At 38.9% G+C, this 19,728-nt stretch overlaps 1 protein-coding gene across 2 annotated transcripts in view; it reads right to left on the bottom strand.

Annotated features, from left to right (window-relative positions):
- AHCTF1 (AT-hook containing transcription factor 1) overlaps positions 1 to 19,728 on the bottom strand; it is an 87,362-nt gene that overhangs the window by 28,526 nt on the left and 39,108 nt on the right. For both annotated transcript variants that reach the window (XM_030812555.1, XM_030812556.1), the window contains exons 17-24: positions 19,468 to 19,561; positions 17,883 to 18,006; positions 17,666 to 17,722; positions 16,701 to 16,847; positions 14,987 to 15,174; positions 6,037 to 6,181; positions 5,829 to 5,960; positions 4,973 to 5,123 (exon numbers count right to left, since the gene is read on the bottom strand). In XM_030812555.1, the coding sequence (XP_030668415.1) occupies positions 4,973 to 5,123; positions 5,829 to 5,960; positions 6,037 to 6,181; positions 14,987 to 15,174; positions 16,701 to 16,847; positions 17,666 to 17,722; positions 17,883 to 18,006; positions 19,468 to 19,561 (1,038 nt within the window). The remainder of the gene's footprint in view (positions 1 to 4,972; positions 5,124 to 5,828; positions 5,961 to 6,036; positions 6,182 to 14,986; positions 15,175 to 16,700; positions 16,848 to 17,665; positions 17,723 to 17,882; positions 18,007 to 19,467; positions 19,562 to 19,728) is intronic.

Below are 19,728 nucleotides of genomic sequence, written 5' to 3'. Positions count from 1 at the left end.
AAAATTTATATATATATATACTATTTTTTCTTTTAGACCAGTCTTGCTGTGTCACTCAAGCTGGAGTGCAGTGGCGTGATCTCAGCTCACTGCACCCTCTGCCTCCTGGGTTCAAGCGATTCTCCTGCCTCAGCCTCCCAAGTAGCTGGGATTACCGGCATGACCACCACGCCCAGCAATTTTTTTTTTTTTTTGAGACTGAGTCTTGCTCTGTAGCCCAGGCTGGAGTGCAGTGGCACAATCTTGGCTCACTGCCAACCTCTGCCTGCCAAACTCAAGCGATTTTCCTACCTCAGCCTCCCGAGTAGCTGGGACTACAGGAATGTGCCACCACGCCCTGCAAATTTTTGTATTTTTAAGTAAAGGGTTTCACCACGTTGGCCAGGCTGTCTTGAACTCCTGACCTCAGGTGATCCACCCGCCTTGGCCTCCCAAAGTGCTGGGATTACAGGCGCGAGCCACTGCGCCTGGCAATTTTTGTATTTTTAGTAGAGACAGGGTTTCACCACGTTGGCCAGGCTGGTCTCAAACTCCGGGCCTCAAGTGATCCTCCCTCCTCGGCCTCTCAAAGTGCTGGGATTACAGGTGTGAGCCACCGGCCTGGCCTACATTTTGTTTCATTATAGCTATGCAGGATTTAAGAAGTTGGGCTTTTGGTAAGTGGTAAAAAAAAAAAAAAGTTATTCTTTGTGTTTTCTAGAAGTTGGACATGCGCCTTCAACTGAAATAGGAGTTCTTTCATTATGCATACACTAGTAAATAGTCAAATCTTCTAAGAAAGCCTTACATTTCTTGGGTTACAGAGCAGCCAATAAAAAAGTACCACGTGATGAATGAGTACAGGTCTACCTCATTTTATTGTGCTTTGCTTTATTGTGTGTGTGTTGTTTTTTTTTTTCTTTTTTTTGAGACAGAGTCTCGCTCTGTCGCCCAGGTTGGAGTGCAGTGGCATGATCTTGGCTCACTGCAAGTTCTGCCTCCCAGGTTCATGCCATTCTCCTGCCTCAGCCTCCTGAGTAGCTGGGACTACAGGCACCCGCCACCATGCCTGGCTAACTTTTTGTATTTTTTAGTAGAGACGGGGTTTCACCATGTTAGCCAGGATGGTCTCGAACTCCTGACCTTGTGATCTGCCCACCTTGGCCTCCCAAAGTGCTGGGATTACAGGCATGAGCCAACGCACCTGGCCATGTGTTTTGTTTTTTAAAACAAATTGAAGGTCTGTAGCAACCCTGTGTCCAGCAAGTCTACTGGCATCATTTTTCAACAGCGTGTACTTACTCCACTGACTAGCTGTTCCCCCATGACTCTCCCTTTCCCCCAGGACCTCCCTTATTCCTTGAGACTGACAATATCCAAAGCCAACTAATAACCCTACGAAGACCTCAAGTGTTCATGTGAAAGGAAGAGTCACATGTCTATGACTTTAAATCAAAAGCTAGACCTCTTATGCCAGTCAGCCAAGTTGTAAATGCAAAAAAGAACCTGAAGGAAATTAAAAGCGCTACTTCAGTGAACACATGGAGAAGTCAATGCCCGGCTTCAAAGGACAGGGTGGCTCTGCTGTTAGTAGTTAATGTAGTTGATGACTTTAAAGGCAACCACCATTCCAAAAATCCTAAGGCCCTTAAGAATGATGGGAAATCTACTATGCCTGTCCTCTATCAATGGAAAAAGCCTAGATGAAAACACATCTGTTGACAGCATGGTTTACCGAATATTTTAAGCCTATTGTTGAGAACTGCTCAGAAAAAAAAAAAAAGTATTTTCAAATATTACTGTTCACTGATAATGCCCCTGGTCACCTAGGAGCTCTGATGATGTACAGGGAGATGAATGCTGTTAGCAGGCATGAAAACACAACATCCACTCTGTAACCCTGGATCACAGTAATCTCAATTTTCAAGATATAATTTAGAAATACATTTCATAAAGCTATAGCTGTCACAGACAGTGATTCCTCTGAGAGATCCGAACAAAGTCCTTTGAAACCCTTCTGGAAAGGATTCACCATTCTAGATGCCATTCAGCACATTCATAATTCTTGGGAGGAGTCAAACTATGCACATTAAAAGGAGTTTGTAAGAAGGTGAATTCCATCTTCCATGAATAACTTTGAGGGCTTCAAGACTTCAGTGGAGAAAACAACTGCAGATATGGGGGAAAGAGCAAGAGAACTAGAATGAGAAGCAGAGCCTAGGCCAGGCATGATGGCTCATGCCTGTAATCCCAGTACTTTTGGAGGCCAAGGTGGGAGGATCACTTGAGGCCACGAGTTTGAGAATAGCCTGGGCGACACACTGAGGCCCTCTCTACAAAAAATATCCAGGCATGGTGGCACACAATTGTAGTCTGAGCCACTCGGAAGGCTAAGGCAGGAGGATCACTTGAGCTCAGGAGCTCAAGGCTACAATGAGCTATGATTGTACCACTGTACTAGAGCGTCTGTGACAAAGACCTTGTCTCTTAAAAAAACAAAAACAGACTAAAGACGTGATGAATTGCTGTAATCTCACGATAAAACATGAATAAATGAGGAATTGCTTCTTACAGCTAGGCAAACAAGTGGTTTCTTGAGACAGAATCTACAGTGTTGAAATGATAAAGTGTAAATGGAGGGTCTCCAGGGATTATAGGAATTTTACATTTAAAAGAGAAAAGTATAATATGGAAGCAATATTTTAATTACTAGCTCCTCTACAGAGGAATGTAGTAAAAATACTGTACCCTAAACTTTCTAGCTAAAAGAGGGTATAAAACCTCAAAAAAAAAAAAAAAAAGCCCTAGGCTATGTAATTTCTCAGGGACAGGGGTGTCCTTCCCAGGACAGGAAAACGGCTGTGTATCAAATACCTCCTCCTCAGAACCAAAAATTCTTGAAAATGGCCGGATTCTATCATACGTAAATTCCCAATTCGGGTATTTTAACAAAGCCTTTTTATAAAAAGCTACAAGAGCTGGAGTCAGACCCTTTTAAACAAGACAAACAATACAACTGAGCCTTCAAAAAACTAAAAACAACCAAGCAAACAGAAAGCGACTGCTGCCCCCACTGTAGCCTTAACTTGCTAACCCTTTTGACTTATCGACTTATCTGTCCCACAAAAGGCAGGGAACAACTAGCTGGGGGAGCACTTACCCAAATGCTAGGACCACTGAAAAGGGTGGTGGCTCATTTTTCTAACCAACTTGACATGGTGGCCACCAAACGGCCACCCAAAAAAATATATACCCCACAGCCAGGCTGCCCTGGATTCCTTCCCTTCACCCTGTTTAACATTAACTTATCCCTATGTCTTGAACCTCTCAATAAAATTTGTATCTTCCAAATTAAAAAAAATTCAACTACAGCCGGTCTTACTACAACAATACCAGCCATTACAACCTATCCTGAGAGATCCTGAAATATATTTAAATTTAGCATCTAAAAATTTTCACTCCTTTAACATCTCCAGACACGCATCCCTCAACAACATTAAAGAGTTACAAGGCCAGGCGCGGTGGTTCACGCCTGTAATCCCAGCACTTTGGGAGGCCGAGGCGGGCGGATCACGAGGTCAGGAGATCAAGACCATCCTGGCTAACACGGTGAAACCCCGTTTCTACTAAAAATACAAAAAATTAGGCGGGCATGTGGCTGGCGACTGTAGTCCCAGCTACTTGGGAGGCTGAGGCAGGAGAATGGCGTGAACCCGGGAGGCGGAGCTTGCAGTGAGCCGAGATTGAGCCACTGCACTCCAGCCTGGGCAACAGAGAAAGGCTCCGTCTCAAAAAAAAAAAAAAAAAAAAAAAAAAAGAAGGAAAAAAAAGAATTAACAATGGAAAAAGTTACAAAAAAACCTGACCTCCGGCTCTCAGCCCTCAAGAATGAGGAGTGATATATCTCTAGGGGGAGAATTTGTAAACAGAGAGAGTCTCCCAGGATTACAGAAATTTAATCAACAATCAGCCTGTTTTACAGCCTCCTGCTATTTAGCCAGTTTCTTCCTAAACCCTATGTAAAATATTAGTCACCTACTTTGTTAAAACCATCTCCTGACAGGCCAACAACTTATATTATAGATAAACCAGAATGAACTTTCTTTACCACCATACTGAAGTGTCCACCCCAGGAGGTGCTACAATTTCCTTACCATGACATGCAACCTATATACTGACATAGTAACTAAGTCTACACAACTGGGACCACTCCTTTACATATAATGACACAACCTCTCCCCTCTCCATAAAACCCTCCTGTCACTTTCCCTCAGCTGGACACTGCTTTGGAGAATCCTCCCGGTGTTGTCCTCCTTACTTAGAAGCCAAATAATAAAAAGTCCGATTGACCAAAACCTGCCTTCTTGTAGAGTAGTTTATTACTCACCAGGCATTTAGAAAATTACATAAACTTAAGATGACAGGGCAGAGGCAGGGTTTGAGAGGACTGACTCATTTTGAAAGAAATTCTATGGCTAAAATGCTATCAAACGGTATCACACGCTACAGAGAAACTCTAGTGGAAGGAAGAGTAAATTGACATGGCAAACTTCACTGCATCATCGTAAACGGTCACTGCCACCTCAACCTTCAGTAATCACCATGCTGATCAGTCAGCAGCCATCAACATTGAGAGAAGATCCTTTATTAGCAAAAGGATTACGACTCATAGAAGGCTCAGATGATCCTTAGCATTTTTTTAGCAATATTGCATTTCAAAATTAAGGTATGCACACTGGTTTTAAGAATAATGCTATTGCACACTTAGAAGTACAGTGTAAACATTATGCAATGGGAAACCAAAACTTCAGAAGACTAGCTTTCTCGTGATAGTCACTTCATTGCAGTGATCTGGAACCAAACCAGCAATATCTCCAAGGCATGCCTGTATGTGTTAGCGAGAGTAGCTAAATTGAAGGTGGTTTCAGAAAAGTAATCATTCAGTATCTTTTTTGATCCAATAGATTATGATATTCTTCAATGAAATTCTTACCTAATCGAAAAACTGATGATGTTGACAGATGATAAGGCTTAGCTCGTTCAATGGCTAATTTTCGATGGACTCTAGGAAGGATTTTTCCATACTGGTCTAATATAGAATTTCGAGCCAGTGATCTCTCCCGCAAACGAGGATCACGATCATTCTATTAAACATCAAAATTGGTAAAAAATTTAACCTTCAAAATGTTAGGTGCTATATAATTCTATATTTACCATTTAAAATAAAACTATGAATATCCTAAAATATCTTCCTCCTACCTACATATCCATTTTTCCAAACCAAGAACTTCACCCACATATCTAATTGTTTTATCAATCCTTACCCATCAATAAATTCCAAATCTCGCTACCAAGCCTTGATTCTTCACAACTAATAAAAACAATGGTTATTAAGCATCCGCACGTGTCAGGCAACATTCTGCTTCACACACATCTCTGTGCATCCTCAAAACAACCTCACAAGGAGATTTTATCATTTTACAGTTGATAAAAGCAAGACTCAGAGTGTGTCCCAAGCACACAGAGTAAATGAAGAATTAGTCTGACCCTTGAAGTCCAATGATCTTTGTACTATATAACCCTTACTGCTGGCCTCTACATCTTCGTTTTCCCTGAGTGAAATGGCAATATTGTAGGCAGACATCAGAACATAAATGGCATACGTAAAAGAATTACGTGGTAATAGCCTGTTCCCAATTCTGTTACAGAGATGAATTGAGGATTCTCTAAGTTCAAGGTAATGCTAGGCACAGTGGTTACCAAACTGTAAGCTCTTACATAACAAACCAAAAAAGCCTCCAGTTTTCCTTATTCTCTTATCCCCCATAATAAGACAACTTTAATCATACCATAACATTAATCTTCAGAGTTTGGTTCAGCTTCAAGGCAGGCACATAATTGGCACGCTGCAAATGGTGCACTAAAAGGAATTCATGACTCTGAACACTGGCACTGGACTGCAAAAATTTCACTAAACATTCCTAAAAAGAACAAAACAGATTGTAAACTACCAATTTATCTTGAATTTCTGACAAGTTTACATTGGTAAGTAATTACCTGCTCAGTGTCTGTGAACGGTAACTTCAGTAAATCTTCCATTAAGCCCATTTCCTGACAGACTTCATACATGTGCTTCAGTAACTCCTCTATATTCAACCTATTGCAATGTTGCCGCAAAAAACTCCAGGCTTCAACCATGCACCTGAAAGCAGTATTTATCAAAGTTTAGTTTTAGAAAAAGCTATTTAAATGTACAAAACAAGAAATCTACATGTAGAATTTCAAAGATACTTTGTAAAGTATCTTTACAAATAATTGAAAAGTACTTTAAAAATTTGTTGAATACTAAGTACTGCATAATAATCTTGCTAAGCATGTCAGCAAAATGACATGTTTAAAGAATTTTATGCTGCTTTTTAGATATAAAATAATAATAAAGCAAAGTAGACAAAAATTCAAAGAAGACAAAAAACTAATGTGGCCTGGATAGAGCTGAATGATTGGTGTGGTGTGACAGAGGAACGTCGGCTTTTAAAGAAGTGACACTCAGTGGGAAGCGTGGGAAAGACTGAGGCCTAAAGGTGGAAACAAGCACACTGTGTTCATGAAGGGAAGGGGACAGCTTAGTAGCAGATGTTTTTTGGTTGATTTGCAGCAAGATCAGATTGGAGAACTTGGGTTAAATTTGGCAGTCTCAGACACCATGCAGAGGTGCTGAGACATCCTTTTGTGGGCAATAAGATCATTTAAATGAAGGAGTGTTTCTTACACAGAATCTTCCAGAATCAGGTAGGAGCTTTTTTTAAACTATTATTTATTTATTTATATATTTTTTAATGCCAGTGTTCAACTCATACCCCACCGACAGGATTATCTTGAAGGTTCACTTGAGCATATCTACAAAAATTATAATTAAATACAGGTCTTGACCCAATGATCCCAATGCAAAGAATATAGTCTACAGAAACACCAGCAAAAATTGCAAAAGATGGCCGGGCGCGGTGGCTCACGCTTGTAATCCCAGCACTTTGGGAGGCCGAGGTGGGCGGATCACGAGGTCAGGAGATCGAGACCACGGTGAAACCCCGTCTCTACTAAAAAAAATACAAAAAATTAGCCGGGCGTGGTGGCGGGTGCCTGTAGTCCCAGCTACTCGGAGAGGCTGAGGCAGGAGAATGGCGTGAACCCGGGAGGCGGAGCTTGCAGTGAGCCAAGATTGCGCCACTGCACTCCAGCCTGGGCAACAGAGCGAGACTCCGTCTCAGAAAAAAAAAAAAAAAAAAAAAATTGCAAAAGATTAAGTATAAGAATATACAGTGAGGGCCAGGCATAACGGCTCATGCCTGTAATCCCAACACTTTGGGAGGCCAGTGTGGGCAGATCACTTGAGCCTAGGAGTTCAAGACCAACCTGGGCAACGTGGTGAGACCCTAACTACAAAAAAATACAAAAATTAGCCGGGCACGGTGGTGTGTGCCTGGTGGTGAATAACCAGCTATTCAGCAGGCTAAGGTGGGAGGATTGCTTGATCCTAGGAGGTCAAGGCTGCAGTGAGCTATGATCATGCTACTGCACTCCAGCCTGGCAGACAGAACAAGATTCTGTCTCAAAAAAAAAGAAGAAAAATGAATATAGAGTGAAACAATGAATTACAATGTAGCCCTATATGAGGAAAACATGTATTAACTTGGAAAATCATTAGTTTTTTAAAAAGCAAGTTAAAAACAGTATGAAAATGACAATTAAAAAAATTAACCAATAAAACTTGTTTATATATTTATTTAAGTAGAAAAGAAAAAGTTCTGAAGATATACACTAAGAATGGCAATGATCAATCTGGCAGTTAAAATTTTTGGAGGCTGACAACTTCCAAGGCAGAATAAAATATGGCAAGATTGCACTGCCCTAGACTTTCTGTGAATACAAAGTTACTTTGGGAAGCAAATGGACCCACTGTTGGCAGATCAGGGCCATCTGTTAATTTTGTTGTTCTGGGACTAGAGTATTTCCACCTATTCCACAGGGCTTATACAGGCCAACAACTCAAGAAGTACAATGTGTGGAGGTATTCCCTAAAAATTTACACCTGAAATTGCCTCGTACTTCTCTTACTAGACGGTGGAATCATTGTAACTTGAGTGTAGAAGAGCGTTCATCTGTGTGTGTTCATGTGCACAGAAATATAGTCATTTTTCCCTAAACCCAAATCTAGAAATGTTAAAAGCAGAACATTTTTGTATAAAGAAAAATAGAGGATAAGATGAACATTTCATTATTAAATCTCACAACAAGGTAGATTTCCCTAATGTAAAAAAGCGGCTATAAATCAGTAAGAAAAATCCCAACAACACAGGAAAAAAAGACAGATTTTAATGGGCAGGTCACAAAAGAAATAGCTCTTTAAAAAAAGATACATTCCATTATTATAGTGAGACCAAACATATTAAAACTACCATTTTTACCTATGAGATGAAGAGACAAAAAGTAACTGGTACACTGTGTTGATAAAAGACATAGCATACGGTAATTGAGAGGAGGATTAAGTTGTCATAACCTTGATGGAGCGTAATTTGCCCTACTTGTCAAAATTAAACTACCAAAATTACGAGGGCAAACATCCTTTCACCCTAGGATTTTATTCTATAAATTGGCACATGTGCATTATGTGGTTACTCATCATAGCATTGTTTAGAATGGCTAAAGGTTGAAACAACCTAAATGTTCATTACAGAGAACTATTAATAATTAGGGCAAGCTGTGGCAGCTCAAGCCTGTAATCCCAGCGCTTTGGGAGACTGACACAGGTGGATCGATCACCTGAGGTCAGGAGTTTGAGACCAGCCCGGCCAACATGGCGAAACCCTGTCGCTACGAAGAATACAAAAATTAGCAAGGCGTGGTGGTGCATGCCTGTAATCCCAGCTACTTGCGAGACTGAGGCAGGAAAATCGGCTTGAACCCGGGAGGCAGATGTTGCAGTGAGCCGAAACTGCTCCACTACACTCCAGCCTGGGTGACAAAGTGAGACTCTGTTCCCCCAACCCCGGCAAAAAAAAGGGAGAACTAATTTAAAATAAAATGGTACAGCCATCCAAATAATGAACTACTATGCAATAGTTAAAAAGCAAATTCTTTATGTAATTATAAGATTAGCACCAAACTAAAGTGAAAAATATATTGCAGAAGGGTGTACAGTCAGAAGGGTATACAGTATGCTGTTTTTATTTGTTAAAAGGGTTTAGTGGGAGGGAACATATAGGCATTTGTTAACATTTGTTTAGAAGATCTTAGGAAGAATACACTAGAAGTTATTCACACTACTGGTTACGAAGAGGAAACAGGCAGTTGGGAATTCACTGTGTCATCATTCCTACCTCTTAAACACTGAAGCATGTAAATAGCTTATTATCAAAAACAGTATGTTATTTGTTTTATTTATATATATATGTATATATGTATGTATAATATATATAATAGGCATTATATATTTTAAAAGTTTTCCACTTTAGGCCGGGTGCGGTGGCTCATGCCTGTAATCCCAGCACTTTGGGAGGCCGAGGCAGGCAGATCATGAGGTCAGGAATTCAAGGCCAGCCTGACCAACATGGTAAAACCCTGTCTCTACTAAAAATACAAAAATTAGCTGGTCATGGTGGTGCGTGCCTGTAATCCCAGCTATTCAGGAGCCTGAGGCAGGAGAATCACTTGAACCCGGGAGGTGGAGGTTACAGTGAGCCGAGATCGCGCCACTGCACTCCATCCAGCCTGGCAGACAGAGCGAGACTCTAGCTCAAAAAAAAAAAAAAAAAATTCCACTTTAAACTGTGATACCTACTCCCAGTTGATCAGACAAACTAGCAGGAGTAAGATAAACTTACTTTATGATTTACCAAATATTAATTTGATGATAGTATAGAGAGTATTTTTAACAACAAATGACAAATGATAATGTTCTTTCCCAGTTTCCCCCATAGCAGGAAAACACTTTCAACTTCAAGAAATCCATTGCCAACATTTCACAAATGTTTTAAAACAAAGTCTCCAAATTCTCACTATTCTCTTGCTTCCTACAGAAGACAATAATGATGCTAGGAAGAACAGTAAGAAAATTAATTTATGAAAGGCTAGGCTAGCATGTTGGCAGTAAAAGATATAGAAGTCATTTTAATAGGGAATGCATGGGGGTTCTTGGCAATACAGCAAAGACAGACTGAAAAGCCATCCTGTGGCAAACTCTCTAAACATGCTAGACCAAATGTAAATATGCATTATGAAATGCACGGTGGAGACCACAATACAAAAAGACATTCAAGAGAGGTAAACAACCAACCACTGATTTCTAGTGACTGGAGTAAAGTAAAAAGACTGGGGAAATATATATACAGGATATAAATAAAAAAGGTTATTTGTGTGCCTACATTAACAAGTATTCATAATAAAGAAGGTTACCATATAATAACTTTAAAAGTCATTTTAAAAAAGAACAAATTAAAACTCTTATGTACCTAATATTCAAAATACAAAAAGCTGGCAATATTGTGAGGAACTGAGACATCCACCATTAGTGTCAGCAACTTCACATACTTAGTAACTTACAAAACAGACTAGGAAAAAAATTATTCAGGACACAGAAAGATTAAAACCATGCAATGAACAAACTTGATCATGGGGACAAATATATTTGACATTTCACCTATTAAATGGAGAATACATTGAGTACTTATCAGTGGGTAAATCAAGTCTTACCAAAAAAAATTTTTTTAAATAGAAGCAGGGTCAGCTGGGCAAGGAGGTTCATGCCTGTAATCCCAGCACTTTGGGAGGCCGAGGCGGGCAGATCACCCGAGGTCAGGAGTTCAAGACCAGCCTGACCAACACAGTGAAACCCCGTCTCTACTAAAAATACAAAAATTAGGTGGGAGTGATGGCCGGCACCTGTAATCCCAGCTACTCGGGAGGCTGAGGCAGGAGAATCGCTTGAACCTGGGAGGCAGAGGTTGGAGTGAGCTGAGATCACGCCACTGCACCCCAGCCTGGGCGACAGAGCAAGGCTCTGTCTGAAAAAAAAAAAAAAAAAAAAGAAGAAGGGTCTCCCTATGTTGCCCAGCCTGGTCCTGGGCTCAAGTAATCCTCCTACCTCAGCCTCCCAAAGTGCTGGGATTACAGGGATGAGCCACCGTGCCTGGTCTTTATTATTATTACTTTTTTTTTTTTTTTTTTTTTTGAGACCGAGTCTCACTCTGTTGCCCAGGCTGGAGTGCAATGGCGCGATCTCTGCTCACTGCAAGCTCCGCCTCCTGGGTTCATGCCATTCTCCTGCCTCAGCCTCCCAAGTAGCTGGGACTACAGGTGTGCACCACCTCGTCCAGCTAATTTTTTGTATTTTTAGTAGAGACGGGGTTTCACTGTGTTAGCCAGGATGGTCTCGATCTCCTGACCTCATGATCCACCCGCCTCGGCCTCCCAAAGTGCTGGGATTATAGGCGTGAGCCACCGCGCCTGGCCTATTATTACTTTTAAACAGAGCAAGTCTTAGCAAATTTTAAAGGTCAGGTACCACATGGATCACATTATGTGATTACAAAACAATTTAGAAGCCAACAACACAATTTTTAAAACCCATTATTTGTAAATTAAAACTTCTAAATCATAGATAGGGAAAATAACCATAATGAAAATTTAAAAATATTTAGAACAGAATCATAATGAAAATTATGGGCTGCTGCTAAGGTGCTATGTAGGACATTCGATTTATATTTTTGTATTACAAAGAAAAAAGGCTGAAAATGAAATAATCATCCAACCTGAGTTAAAAGTACAGAAAAATAAACCCACATAACAAAGAAAGAGGAAAAATTATGCCTATAAAAAAGGATTTTTCGGCTTTCTTGTACATTTATGATCCTAAGACTGAATAATGAATGTTAGTAGCTGAATTATCTATAGCCTTTATTTATAAGTCTGTTGCTGTATGGTGCATCATGGTTAATTTGCACATAAAACAGCCACGCCACAGTTGTGATGGTATGTCCGTATATATAGCTCATAAAATTGAAAAGCTACCAGCATAAAGTTTTAGAGAAATGTAAAGATGCTCTTAATGAGGAAACTCAGACTCAGAGAGGATAACTGAATGGCTTTCGATCCTATTTCAAAAAGTGGCATAGTTTAGATTTAAATCCCAATCTATTTGAGTCCAAAGATTTTGCTCTTAACATCTTTGCTACAATAAGTGGCTGTTTCAATAACATTATTTGTAAGGGTGCAAATTAATAAACTATCACTAACATAAATTAATAGTTCAAAACAGAGCAAAACCTCCTGAGGTCAGGAGTGAGGCTGTACAGCCAGAAGGGTGAGTCTGGGGAGAGTGTTAGTGTCTGATGCTTTAAATATTAAGACTTTTTCAGCCATTTCAACTATCTTTATGCAATCAAATCATTTGGGTGTTAGACCATTGTGCAGCTTAACTTCTCAGACTTTTAGTTCAAATTTCCCAATTGTAACCTCTATCCATGGTTCAAGGATATACTGATTAAACACTGCTGGACTAGAGATGTAGGTATTTGAACAAATTAGGTGATTATGTATGACCGCAGGAGATACTCAGAAACTTTGTTTTCTTGAATAAGTCCCGGTAAATCAGCTTGTTTTCTTGTTATTTGCTTCCTTCTGATAAAAGTGAAGTGTAAAGTATGCTGTTACATAATCTCCTGGGCAATAAACATGGCTGCCTTTTGCAAAATTATCAGTTCAAAAATTTAAGCAGCTTTCTCCTAAGATGTTTCAATAAAAACTATCACCTGCACTTTCAACAGTGTTCTCTGACTTTTTAGCAACCCTGAAGTCATTCTCTATTTACAGGACTAGTAATTACTTTTAAACATTTCTTAAATCTGAATACAAGCTATCTCACAAACAGCATTTTGAGTGGTTGTTATTTCTGTATTTAATGTATAGGAGCCTTAATGTGCTAGTTTTCTGGGGACTGGATAATTGAGACTTTTTCCAACTTAAAAAAAATAAGGTTTAGAAATTAAACTATTTATTAGTGTTTATTTACTGTATGGCAAAGGTAAAGGAAATTAAAACTTGGCAAATCAGAGAAACATGCTCTGGATGAATTAAAGAAGGACATCTGGAATCAAAAGAAAGAAAAAAATCAGCAACCTTCCAAACATGTTTCTTCCAAAGTTCCAACACCTGCCTTTCTGACGTAAGCATTAGTGATTAAGTATCAACACTTTAACATCACTAAAGAGTGAGAGGTACATGCAAATGAAAAAAAATTTATATGCTGGTTTCCAACCCAGTACTAGAACTCTTAACCCATTTATTCAACAGTTATCACATTTAGCTTCTTTAAATTATTTTGTTCTTACAGTAAATCTTATTAAAACTACAATTTTTTTTTTTTTTTTTTGAGACGGAGTCTCACTCTGTCGCCCAGGTTGGAGTGCAGTGGCGCAATCTCGGCTCACTGCAAGCTCTGCCTCCCGGGTTCACGCCATTCTCCTGCCTCAGCCTCTCCGAGTAGCTGGGACTACGGGCGCCTGCCACCACGCCCAGCTAATTTTTTGTATTTTTTTAGTAGAGACGGGGTTTCACCGTGGTCTCGATCTCCTGACCTCGTGATCCGCCCGCCTCGGCCTCCCAAAGTGCTGGGATTACAAGCGTGAGCTACCGCGCCCGGCCGAAACTACAATTTTGATCTCATAAAAAATTTCAGTATTGATTCTAGATTAAGCTATCTAAACATTTTTGCTAAGCCAGATTATTTCAACAAGTACTTGCTAATTCATTACTGTTAAGGTTCTATGTCTAACCAATCTATTATTAAACTTCTTTTCTTCTGCTTGAAATGTGTAGATCTTACCCTCTTATCCTTAGAAGTACATGCTATTTAACCAAAGAGAACCAAGAATATGTAACTTTCAGAGTGCTGACACAGAAGTGATAGTTCATGTATAACACAGTGAGGTAAAGTAACTAATTTCTAAAAATATAAAAATGATCAATAGGGTTGAATAAAACCAATAAAAGTGGTATAAAGTAAGTCTAGTAAGGAATTTCAGCTCCAAGCAATTTCTCCAGCTTAGTTCATAAGAAAACCCAATAACCATACCACTGTACTTCCAATCATGCCATTTCGCTTTCTCACAGTTACTACATAGGTGAGACTAATAATCATTATTACGTAAATGGCAAATACACTGATTAGAGAACATTAAAATCTGCACAAGAAGAAACAAAGATATCACTTGCTCAAATCTGGTTGAAGTATTAAGACATGAAACCAGACACTTCCTTAAGATTTTCTTTCTATGAGGATGCAATAGGGCAAATGCAATGACAAAATTCAAATACAAAGAATTCCAATACTCAAAACAACCAATATTAACAAAAATATCAGAGTACCATTACTGAATACAAATTCTCAATTTGTCAACTGTATCACTTCCTTCTTCCTCTCTATTCCTGACTCCTTTTCAGCATACTAAACCCTCAGCTGTCCAGGCAGGACAACTGTCGATGTTGTCAACTGGCAACAAATATAATTATAAATCTCAATTTGGCACCCCTCCCTTTTATTCAAGGTACTTATCTTATTCTAGATAAAAGGTGTCGTATGTTTTTCTTAACACTGAAAGACCAATAAACATTAAGAATATTAATGCAACAAAAGTAAAATATTATACAGTTGTCCCTCAGTATCCTTGGGGGGACTGGTTCCAGGATCCCCATGGATACCAAAATCCACACATACTCAAGTTTCAAAGTTGGTCCTGCAGAGCCCATGTATATGAAAAGCTGACCTTCCATATATGCAGGTTTTACATCCCATGAATACTGTATTTTCAATCTGAATTTGATGCAGAACCCACTAATACAAAGGACTGACTTTACTGACTTAACAGCCAACTGTATATTGCCATTGTCTATTTCATCAATTCCATTTTATTAACAGATATGACAAAGACTTTATACTTCCAAAAGATGTACTTACCTATTAAAAAGCAAAACAGTGAGGTGAAGGATAACATCGCTACCACTGGACACTGTTGGCTTCATTGTCTGAATATATCTGAGGGCTTGTCTGTGCTCGCCCTGACTCATGAATGCCTGAATAATCTTTGAATGTTGCCATGACAAAGGTTTCGCAGTAGCTGGATGAAACAAAAGATCCAAACCACTCTGGAAATAACATGAAAAGTGTTAAATATAATCCTATACATTTAGACAAAGTAGGTAAACCTAACACTAAAAACCACAAAAATCAAGATAAGACCTGTTTAAATATAAGCTGAAAAAACCTACTTGAATCTGTGGTATATAGAGTTGGCTCTCAGTATCTACAGGATCCATATCTGCAGACTGAACTAAGTGCAGATAGAAAACATTTGAAAAAATAAAGCTGGGCGCGGTGGCTCATGCCTGTAATCTCCGCACTTTGGGAGGCCAAGACAAGCGGACTGCTTGAGCTCAGGAGTTCAAAACCAGCCTGGGCAACACGGCAAAACTCAGTCTCTAAAACAAACAAAAGTAAGTTTAAAAAAAAAAGTGCAGTGGCTCATGCCTATCATCCCAGCACTTTGGGAGGCTGAGGTGGGCAGATCAGTTGAGGTCAGGATTTCACGACCACCATGATCAATGTGGTGAAACCTCGTCTCTACTAAAAATGTAAAAATTAGCCAGGTAGGGTGGTGCGTACCTGTAGTCCCAGCTACTTGGGAGGTTGAGGCAGGAGAATTGCTTGAACCCGGGAGGCACAGGCTGCAGTGAGACAAGATCGTGCCACTGCACTCCAGCCTGGGTGACAGAGCGAGACTCCATCTCAAAATAAATAAATAAAAATAAAAAATAACAGAATAATGATAAAACATTATACAAATAAAAACAATACAGAATAAACTATTCACACAGCATTTACATTATATTAGATATTATAAGTAATCTACAGATGATTTAAAGATCAAGATCTAGAGACGACTTAAAATACCCAATGAAGTGTAAATACCATGTAAATAATTGTTACAGTGTAATGTCTAGGGAATAATGAAAAGAAAAATGTCTGTACATGTTCAGTACAGACCCAATTTTTTCCCCCGAATATTTCTGATCTATAGTTGATTGAAGCCACGGATGTAGAATCCATGGACACAGAGGGCCGATGGTATACAAGAGGATGTACACAGGGTATATGCAAACACTATGCCATTTTATATAAGAGACATGAGCCTCTGTGAATTTTGGTATGTTTCTGGATCCTGGAACCAATTCCGCACAGATACTGAGTGATAACTGTATTTTAAAGAATAAAAGCCTTATAAAAAACCTGATACCTCTGAGACCCCATCACACTATTTTATAAGACCTTCCCATTACCAATTCATATATCAAGGCCAAATCTTGCCTTCCATGGTTCCCCCAACACCCCAAACATCTCTCTAATATAACGATCACTGTATCTGCACTATCATAATTACTTACTTACTAGTTTCCTTCTTTAAACAGTAAAAAACCTGGGGTTCTGAATTGTTATCTTTATATTCTTGCCTTCTAAAATAGTGCTTGGTAAAGGTACTGATTAAACTGAGTCCTTCCTCAACTGTTTTTAGAAGTAGACTGTATCATATCTTTTAATACCAAATTTAAATTATGTGCATTTTCTAAAATTCTAGTAATTCATGAAAGTTTATGCTGTAAGTGAACAGACTTACCTCATAGTCATTATGATCTATCAACCAAAACCCCTGAATAAGTTTAACTTGGCCCCAAGAAATGGCAAATATAGTTGGGAAAGATTCAATGGGAGTGTCTGTTTTGTTGGGAAAGGAATACATAATATCAAGTAGCAAATAAATGGTCTTTAAAAAAGCAGATTAAGGACAATAAAATACAACAACAAAAACTTCCTACATATATATTTACAATAGGTAGCAACAAAATGTAGCATTAAAAGAGACTTGAAAGGCCTGTTTTTAGTGTTTAGAAAGCCATCATGGAGAGTCAGCAATGAGAAGACAGTTTTAGTAAATGTGGGTACAACCAGTCCCACACCAACTTCACTCATTCTCAGTATTTTATTATCAGCACCACAAAGGAAATAAAGTGTATTTTTATGAAGTCAGTAGCTCAGTATATACAAGAAACAAAGATATATGCGAATTTCTAATGATCTAGCAAAAGATGGCAGCTTAATCAAACATCATCTAGCTTATAAATTATAAATGGAATTATACATTTTTAGACTAAGTAACTAACATTAGCACAAAAATATTATCACAAAGACTACAGGATTCAAATAATGCCTAAGGTGCTATCATGCTAACTTATAATGTACTCATTTCCAGCACAGAGGTTAATGCCATTGATAGTGACCACTTGGTAGCAGTATTTTAGAGCAACTGTTGTTAACTTTTTGAGTGTCTTGGACACATTTAAGTATCTGATAAAAGCCAAGTACCCTATACCTAGAAAAACAAATATAAAACAAAATTTTGCATATAGTTTTAGGTTGATCACAGGCCATCTGAGCCCAAACGACAGATCCTGGGTTAGCACCTCTTCTTAAGAAAACAAAACCAAAGTTCAACTTTGCAATCAGATATGTCAGGTTTCTACTACTCTTGAAATTTTATAATTTTAATAATACATAAACAATGGATAAAACTTAAAAGGATACAATAGAATGTTTCGCTGCTTCAGTAACGCCGTCTAATAGGTACATATCAAGTACTGCCTGTAACACAAAGGGATAAAACCTTCAGTGGATCTTACACAGTCATTCATTCATTCATGCTTCTTGTTTTCCCAAGTTTGTGCCAGACACACAGCTAAGAATGTCTCCTCCCTCCCCAGCTTTGTAGACTCTAAATGATAGCATATTACTGCAAACCTACATGCAGACTAGCAGGAGGATATTTTCCTGTGCCTCCTTCATCTCGTTTCCACAACTTCTCAATTCGCTCTCCTAACTGAGAAACCAGTCCATCAATCATCAAGCAATCGGGATTCCACTTCCCTCTGCAATCAGGGAAAAGTCAAGACTTATTTTAAGTATCAATGTTAATATCAAAGCAACCAGCATCAAAATACTAAAAGTAATAATCTCAACTACCAAAGAGAGAAGAGGCTGGGCATGGTGGCTTATGCCTGTAATCCCAGTGATTTGGGAGGCCAAGGCGGGAGGATCACTCAAGGTCAGGAGTTTGAGACCAGCCTGGGCAACACAGCAAGACCCCAGTTCTAAAGAAAATACAAAAACTAGCTGGGCATGGTGGTGTGCACCGTAGTCCTAGCTACTCAGGAGGATAAGGAAGGAGGATCATTGGAGCCCAGGAGTTTAAAGTGAGCTATACACATGCCACTGCACTGCAGCCTGGGCAACAGAGACCCTGTCTCTAAAAACAGAGAGAGAGGAGAGAATGGGGAATTGGACCCTAGTTAGCATGATTAGAACTACAGACATCAAGGAGAGTTAGTCGGATAAGCCCTTAAGTTGCCTCAAGTTCAGTCATCAACAAGCCAGCCAGTCAAGGTGAGGTCCCCATGTGGTCCATCCAGCCAGTGACCATTCTATTTTTCACCATATTAACCAAACTACCATAGAGTATAAAGCCCAGGGCTGTGAAAATAATGAAGTTCAAAGACAGAGAGCTAAAGTTTCTGTTTCATCACTTAGGTTAGTCTTTTATCCTCAGTGATTCCTTCACTCAAATATCTATTACTGAGTGCCTATGATGCAACGTGCAGATATTGTCCCTATTTCCTTTTCTTTTCTCTTCTTTTTTCCCCTTATTTCCTTTTCTAGTTGTGAATAGCAGCAGCACTTACTACTCTTTGTGGTTGTCCAATGAGTCAGGCACTACACTAGATGTCCTGCACATACTATTATATTTAGCTTTATACTGACTTTATAACTTATATAACAAATAGGATTAGAAAGCATAACAAAGCTGCCAAGGATATACACTTAGGAAATAACAGATCTAGAATTTTAAAATATGCCTAGTCAATCTCCCAAGCTAATGTTCACTCTCCTAAATTGGTCATTCTAAAGCATTGGTTCCCACAATTGCCACGCATCAGAATTACAGCTGGCACAGATTTTAAAGTACTGATTGCCAGGTGATTCAGGTGTAAGAAACCTGGAATCAACGTTTGTGAATCATTGCTCTAAATGTTATATGCTTTGTAATTTTGTCATTGCAACTCAAGGAAGACGACTATTTCCAGAAGTGTGGTCAAGACTCTCAACACCACTCTTTCTTTGTCTATTACCTTTACTTCTTTATTTCAAAGGAACTAAGTAGGCTATTCGTGTATCCTTTTTTAAAAAGAGAGAAATAAAATAGTAATGGTAATAGCAAATTCTGATACTTTACTGAGAATTCTACCCATTTAATCACTTTGTAACACGATGAACACTGTTCTGAGAAACTCTGACTTCTTACAGATGTAATTTCTAAAATTATTCTACTATACCTTGATAAACGCTCAAACTTCTGTCGACGACTGGTGTAGTAGTTCTGAATTACAGGGTAGTTGTAGCATAACCTTGACAACTGCACAGAATCATCTAGATTTTTAAGAGTTGGAAACAAAGCTGGTAATAATTCCAAAATATCTCAACAATACATATTAATATTTTACTGTAATTTAATATTTACAGCAACCCCTGGTGAACCCACAGGGTGGTTATATTTAGGTAATAAAAGGTCACTACACATCTTTTTATTTACAGAT

Source organism: Nomascus leucogenys, chromosome 5 (genome assembly GCF_006542625.1).
Source record: "Nomascus leucogenys isolate Asia chromosome 5, Asia_NLE_v1, whole genome shotgun sequence".
Lineage (NCBI taxonomy): Eukaryota > Metazoa > Chordata > Mammalia > Primates > Hylobatidae > Nomascus > Nomascus leucogenys.
Note: the sequence above shows the minus strand (reverse complement) of the source record. Positions and strands in the feature narration are given on the sequence as shown.